General features: G+C 48.8%; 2 protein-coding genes across 6 annotated transcripts in view; both read right to left on the bottom strand.

The window, feature by feature from the left end:
• LOC135094557 (protein gooseberry-neuro-like) overlaps positions 1-1,504 on the bottom strand; it is a 199,517-nt gene extending 198,013 nt beyond the window's left edge. For both annotated transcript variants that reach the window (XM_063994800.1, XM_063994790.1), the window contains exon 1: positions 1,186-1,504. The gene's annotated coding sequence lies outside the window, so the exon portion shown is untranslated. The remainder of the gene's footprint in view (positions 1-1,185) is intronic.
• Positions 1,505-1,981: 477 nt separating this feature from the next.
• LOC135094581 (protein gooseberry-neuro-like) overlaps positions 1,982-7,500 on the bottom strand; it is a 50,849-nt gene continuing 45,330 nt past the window's right edge. For all 4 annotated transcript variants that reach the window (XM_063994833.1, XM_063994827.1, XM_063994820.1 and 1 more), the window contains 3 exons: positions 5,261-5,432; positions 4,836-5,056; positions 1,982-4,591 (listed from right to left, as the gene is read on the bottom strand). In XM_063994833.1, coding sequence (XP_063850903.1) covers positions 4,143-4,591; positions 4,836-5,056; positions 5,261-5,432 — 842 coding nt within the window. In that variant the 3' untranslated portion in view covers positions 1,982-4,142. The remainder of the gene's footprint in view (positions 4,592-4,835; positions 5,057-5,260; positions 5,433-7,500) is intronic.

The following is a 7,500-nucleotide window of genomic DNA, read 5'->3' on the forward strand; positions in this document are numbered from 1 at the left end:
CAATCACCTTATTTTCACGTCAAAGCCACGCTGCGTCACAGTAAGGCCGTTGTCATGCGAAATCCTTGAGCTGCGAGAATAATGAAGAATTGGTCTTCTGCGCATGAGCATCCCAAGGCGCAAGTTATTTCGCAAGAAGAATATGCGAGGTTTTGAGGTTTTGTTAGGTTAGGTTTGGTTAGAAATCTTATCTTGCACCTTTAGTTAGAAACCTTATCTTGTCTTCTGTTTTTTTAGCCTGTAAAATTATTCAGTAACGACTTGAAGGTTTCTTCTGATGATAAGAATCAAAACAGGTGTTAATGATCACGGTACAGTCGCTACTTAAGGCTGCGAAAAAAAAACAAAAGACAACCTTGGAGCTCAAGAATCATGCTGGCCGTGTGTTGTGCAGACGCAATGATGCACAGGCGCAGAAGGCCAACTCGCCAGTATTCTCGCAGCTCAAGGATTTCGCACGACACCGTCACACACCAAGTCACCTACCATACCCCTCACAGTCACGTTAATCCCCCGCATCAAGCCACGTCACATAATCTTGTCACCACAGTCCTGCTCTATACCAACCACCTAATCATTTCGTCACCCACACACGTCCTAAGTAGCCAATAGTTAGTTCATTACCATTAAAACCTGAAAACAAACACGTGTGAAGCGAATAACAGTCTAATCTTAATAAACACTAGTTTGTGAAGAGAAGGAGCAGGAGGGGATGAGGAGTGAGGGAGAGGATGTGTGGGTAAGGAGAGAGGGGGCAGGGAGGATGTGCATGATAATGTGGTTTAGAGGTGGGGAGGAGGAGTGAGGGAGTGGTTAGTTGGGAGGGGAGTGACTAGAAGCGTAGTAGTGTTGGAGGTGGAGGAGGAAAGGGGTACTAGATGTGAGAGGAATGGGGGGAAAGGGGCGGCGACGGCTTAGATACGCAGTAGGGATATGGAGGGGGGAAGAATGGGAAGGAGTAGATATGAGAGAAAGGAAAGTAGTTAGGGGTGCAGGTGAGGTGGAAGCAGGGGAGTGATACGTAATTGAACGCAAATGAACACAATATTATGAAAAGTTGAACCAGGAAGTAAGGAAACAGGAAATCTTTCACAACACTTCACTTGGCGCCACAACATATCCTCCGTCCCTCTTACCTCCCCACCAGCACACAGCCCGCGCCCCTCAGCACGCCTCAGCACTCACCTCGACTGCAAGTTCCTCACATACGGGTATCCAGACGGTGCAGCAGAGACGAGGAGCCTTCACAATGAGTCTTCCCACTAGGCAACACTTTCCCCACAAACGTTTTCTACACTTATGCACTTTTTCAAAACTTAAAACAGCTTCCAGGGTCTTCAGTGGACATGTAAATGTGGGTTCCATTACTATCTTGCTGCAGGTCACTTCTGTTGGTCCCCTCACGCCCTCAAGGATTCAGATAATAGTGAAATATGTGCCCAAGTCAGTGTAGCAATCCCCCGCGGTGATGGTGCCTCGGCCAGACTGACTGACTGAGCTCCTGCAGTGACGTCACTCTCAGCTGACGTGGAAACAAGAGAGTAGCGTGATTGTGTGTGTTTGTTTTGCTACCATCCATCAGAATGTGGCCTTTAATAGGTTCTTTAAGCGTTCTTTTGTGGTTGATATTGGAGTTATTTGCCATAGTTGGAGAATGGTTAAACTTCAGATGTAGAGTTCTAAATAGCGTCAGAATTTAATAGAGGAAGGCGCAAGAAGCCAGTAGGCCTACACATGGCAGCCATTGCTGCCATGTGTAGGCCATTGCTGCCATCGCAGCTTACATCCACCTATCATCCCTTGCTGTATGAGATGATGACTTGATCTTGTGTTCTTATGGAGATTCACTGTTTCGAATCACTGAGTGGAACAATTCAGGGAAGCCCAAGACAAACCATCACTAGCCCGGGTGAATTCAAACCTTGTAAAGCAAAATAAGAAAGGGAAGTTAAATAAATAAAGAAAGAAAAAAAACACCATATTGTTATGTAGTTTATTTAGACATACTATTACCAGTTTTATAATCCTCTTAACCATACAGAAGTAATAAAGTGCCTACCTAACACTACTATACAGCCCTCTACGTTACTGTACTTGGCTACGCGCTTCCTTCCACGCCGCGAGGAGGATGACTGGCGGATGGACGGACCGACACACACACACACACACACACACACACATACACACACACAAAGGAAGACAAGCGATGAAAATTAGTACGAATAGCATGAGAGGGAGAGTCAAGCTATGGGAGAGGGAGGTAGGAAGAGGTAGGTAGAGGAAAGGTGACGAACACGGGAACTCTCTCTCTCTCTCTCTCTCTCTCTCTCTCTGCTCGTTATGTAGTAATATTATCATCCAGATGTCTTAATCTTAATTCTACGCTCACCTGCACACATTTAATTTAGGCTAGTAGTAGTAGTAGTAGTAGTAGTAGTAGTAGTAGTAGTAGTAGTGGTAGTAGTAGTAGTAGTAGTAGTAGTAGTAGTAGTAGTAGTAGAAATAGTAGTAGTAGTAGTAGTAGTAGTAGTAGTGGTAGTAGTAGTAGTAGTAGTAGTAGTAGTAGTAGTAGTAGTAGTAGAAATAGTAGTAGTAGTAGTAGTAGTAGTAGTAGTAGTAGTAGTAGTAGTAGTAGTAGTAGTAGTAGTAGTAGTAGAAGTAGTAGTGTTTTAGAAGTGGTTTGGTTAATAAGGAAAATATTTATAGTAGTAGTAATAGTAGTAGTAGTAGTAGTAGTAGTAGTAGTAGTAGTAGTGGCGTGACTAATAAACACTAAGATAAACCTTTGGCTACAACCACTGGCGGCTAGACGGGCGGGCCAGCGCGGGGAGGCTCAGCGCACACTGCCCCGTGACACAGCTGCGCGACACATTCCGAACCCAACACACAGGACGCCACGCACACGGAGGACGGCACTCACAGGCAGCTAGGGCGGCAGCAGAATGGAGGCTGAAATTCCGTTTTCTACATACCTCAAGGTCTTTTTCTTTCCAATACTGTTTCTCGCTACGACGGCTTCATAGATACCAGAAAAGCACGGACTGATTATCTTAATGTCCCTTGCTCATTATCATTGAAATTATTATTTGTGCGGTATGAGCTGTTAAATTTTGCCATACGTCAGTCACTTCATGTTATTGTGTACATTTCCGGTATAAATTACATAAAGCCATAAACAGTTCAATCTTGTACCAGCCAGCTCCGGCAATGATGCGAATTTTCCGTCTTTGCACCTTTTCTTCCCATTTCACGTATTCACTTCACACCGACTTTTGTACGCTCACGAACACACTGACTCTGAAGTATAATTTCACAGATAAAATTTCGGCAGCGCGCCCTTCAATTTATCATGTGCTGGGCTACCGTGATCCGCCTCATGTGGTGTGCTGACTTAGGTGTCAGTGTGCGCTCAGCCAAGATTGGTGGTTCAGGGGCGTCGGGAGATGAATGGGTGGACTGGGCGTTTGTGGATCTTTGTCGAGGACGAAGTAGACAAACTGTTACTCCGGTCCCGCGGCGCTGTGGTGGCGGCCGCGGGCTGGAGGAAGGTTGGCTGCGCACTAGGTGATCACTAGCTAGTTAAAGAGACACTAGCTGAAACACTAGTGACGGGCGGAGGCGGCGGTGGTGGAGACAAGACGATGAAGTGATGAGATGATCCAGGGAAGGGCCGCGCTGGTGGTGGTGATGATGTGGGAGAGGTGATGAAGTGTTCTTGGTGATGAAAGTGATAAATGTGAAGGTCTTGTGAAGTGTTAGCATTGGTGATGTTTTCATAAGGTACTGGAGGTGGAGGTGGTGGATTAGATAACAAAAATTTACTTAAACATTACAAGACTGAGGCAACACGCATGGCCTCACGAGGTTCCAGTGTGAAGGTGGAGTATTGGGAGTGTAAAAAGTGAGAGGTTAGAGTGGACGCAGCGTGAATGACTGGGTGAGGTAGAGGAGGTATATAATGATTCTGAGTCGGTGGCATTTGCATCCTCTCGCCTCCACTGTGGCCAGGGCGAGGGATGTGGACGGCGACAGATGAACAAGAGTTATGAGGTAACTGCTTGGACGGAGAGGGAGTAAGGCGACGGTGAAGGGAGTAGGGGCGTGAAAAGGAGGTTAGGTGGCGTGCAAGGGCGTGGGCGGGACTAATGCACGCGGCCACACATAAGGGTGGAGGGGTCGGTGAACTGGGGGAAGTAAGCAGGGTAGGTGGCGGTGGTGGGCGGGACGTGGGACTTGTCGGTCATGGAGGGGGCGGGGGCGGCCATGGCGTGCCCCATGTTGTAGCCCTGGCCCCCCAGAAGGCCGCCCAATTGCTCACCGCCCAGCGTGGAAAAGCCCGTGTTCCAACCGCCCATGGGGGGGGAAGGTACTGTCTTCCCGGCGCCCCACCCTGCCTCGCCCGACACCGTGCAGGCGGCGGAGTTCATGGTGGGCGTCATGGAGGCCGTCATGGAGGGCATGGATGTGACAGGGTAGGTCATGGCGGCCATGGGCGAGGACATGAGTGCGTGGGAGTTGTCGCTGCTGAGGGAGGCGGCGGCGGCGGCGCTGCTGTAGTCGTAGCCACTTGAGCTCTGCCACGCACTGGATGCTGCGGGGGGAGGGGGGAGGGAGGGAGAGGCTACATTATGCGTGTGGAAATTCAGTAAAATTCTTGACAGCGGCAGGAGCAATGAGAAGCAAGAACAGGAGAAAGATAGAAAATATTCGCGCACCCTCCCAGTTGAGACAAAATTTATGATCCCTCAGACAAATGTGCGTGGCGACGATAATAATAAGTGAGAGAATGATAGGGACGCTGCGCCACGACCCAGAAAGGAGGAGGAGGCACTCACAGTGGTAGGCGGCGGCGGCGGTGGCGGCGGCGGCGACGGCAGTGTGGTCGGTGGCAGGGGCGGCGTACTGGTTCATGTAGGAGGAGGCGGCGGCGGGCATGGCGGCGGCGGCGGGCATGCTGGAGGAGAGGCCCGCCAGCTGCTGACTGCTGAGGTGTTTCCTGAGTCGCGCCCGCCTGTTGCTGAACCAAACCTGCACCCGCGCCTCCGTCAGCTTGGCTCTGCGGGGGACGGGAACAAGGAAAGGTAGTACAAGGTTATCCCGCTCACATAATTATATTGAATGATTACTTAGCGTTATTTCAATTTTTAATTACATACTATTATTATTTAACACTATTAGATACACACACACAAACACATACACTCTCTCTCTCTCTCTCTCTCTCTCTCTTTCTCTCTCTCTCTCTCTCTCCGGTACTCACTTCTGCGCCACCTCCTCCCTAGTGTACACGTCGGGGTACTGCGTCTTCTCGAAGGAGCGCTCCAGGATCTCCAGCTGCTCGGCCGTGAAGGTTGTCCTCGCTCGCCGCTGCTTCCGCTTGAGGGGGATGCCTGGCTCGCTTTCCGTGTCGCTATCGTCACTCCCGCCGCCGCCTGCAGGGAGACAGAGGAAAGGGAAGTTAGAAATGAGGAAGGAGAGACAAATTTGGACAGGAACGCTAAACAGAAACAGAGGAAAGAAAAATGTTAGACAGGAACAGAGGAAAGGAGAAGTTAGACAAACATTAGAGAGGAACAGAATAAGGGAAAAGTTAGGCAAGAACATGACACAGAAACAGAGGAAAAGAAAAGGTTAGAACCACCAACAAAGGAAAGATAAGGTTAGACAGGAACAGAGGAAAGACGAGGTTATACAAAAACAGGGAAAAGAAAAACTGAGAGAAAAAGAAAAGTGTTTACTGTAGATACATTAATGCTGGAAACTAAGAAGAAAAGAGAGGGAATGCAAGTACGTGGAAGCGATCAAGTGTTAAGGAAGGTTAGTCTAAGGAGGGGCGGGAATGTGTGAGAGGAAGGAAATAGAAGGGAAGATAACATGTTTCGAAGGGAAATGGAAGGAAGGGAGGGATTACCAGGCGGAATTACTGCACACATCAAGCGGCAGAAGAATCCGTGAGGCAAATGAAGAAAGGTAGGAAGAAATGGAAAAATATAACAAAAAATAAAACTTATGATCTTACTAGCTCCTTCTCCCAAAAAAGAATAAATAATAATGATAATAACAATTCGGTGATGTTGTTTATGTCTGCTGCTCGGGCCATTACGGTAAAACAATGAGAAAAAGAACTACTGAAGGAGACAGAGGGATATCAGACCGTGTATAGCTAAGCCTACACAACACTCAGGAAACACTTGACAGAACAGGCATCTTCATATCCCATGTTGTTACTGTATACAATCGTGGTGCTCAAGAAAGTGCTTTAGATATTGTTTCCTCAGACAAATGTCGTATGATCAGCGTGACGAAAGTTAATATTTTGCAACGGATATCAATAAACATTTCCGAGGAAGTTATAAAGTGAAAATCATCTTAGAAGTGATAAAGGAAACAAGCTCCTGAAGACTCAAGGATACGTAAAACCTGGAATCACACCAGCATTCAGCCCAAAACCATCTGGACACATACTTCACGTGTCTCTTGACTCGTTCTCGCCTTACGTGTAATATTCTTGGACTAAATGATATGTTATTGGCCGGTTAGGGTTCAGTCCGCCTATAATATTGCCATGATATGAAGTGTCCGTCGTTGAGTGTTCCTGCCCGGCATATAAATCAAGGTTGGCTGGACCTCGGCTCGGCGCAACAACAACAACGTGTCCTTCCTTATACATCGCCGTGTTTTGTTCCCGTGGCCACGCCGGTGTCTATCGGCCAGAGAAAAACATTATTATTCACCCGATGCATTTCTAAAGAATCATGAAATTAAATATACAACCGTACACTCCGCCCTCGAGGAAATAAAAGAAAACACAGCAAAATCGTGTGACAATCAGCGCCCTTCGTGGCTTGGCTCCGAAGGCCAACATTGCACAGCCACGCCACGCATCGGCGCTTCTACACCTCCGACAGCCCGCCATTACGCTTTCAAATGACAGGAATAGCGAAAAAGTGTCATCAAATTATCATCCACTGAAATCTAACGTCCGGTACTGTCTGTCTCTACCGGTCCACTCCCAAGGCCGCCGCCATCCCCAGGCTGCGGCAGGAGAGGCGCATCTATGGGCGTCCCTGCAGCAGCCGCGAGTCAGACGCGGCCCAGCCAGGCGAGACTGAGACCAGAGCCCGCCGCGCCTCCCTGGCTGACCGAACAATGTAATCATTCACTAAACGAATAACCAACGGCGTTTAAAGTAATGAAAAAGGGAAAATAGCTCTTGGAAAATTGTGTATTCGAGGCTCCTGGTCCTCTTTTAGGGGGCGTGGGAGCGGCGGGCCAAGTGGCGGGGGGGCACGGCCAGGATAGGGACGAGGGTGTATGGGGGGATGGGATGGGCGGGAGCTGAGCTAAGGATCTCATAACCATAAAGCTCCCGGGGGTGCCTGAGTCCCTGGGTGGCCATGGTTGTGGGGTGGCCCGCTAGCTCACCACTCCTCCACCACCGCCACCCACACACCCCAACATCCGCCACACCCTCCCCTACACTCACCAAAACTCTCCAAC

This window comes from Scylla paramamosain, chromosome 3, assembly GCF_035594125.1.
Source record: "Scylla paramamosain isolate STU-SP2022 chromosome 3, ASM3559412v1, whole genome shotgun sequence".
NCBI lineage: Eukaryota > Metazoa > Arthropoda > Malacostraca > Decapoda > Portunidae > Scylla > Scylla paramamosain.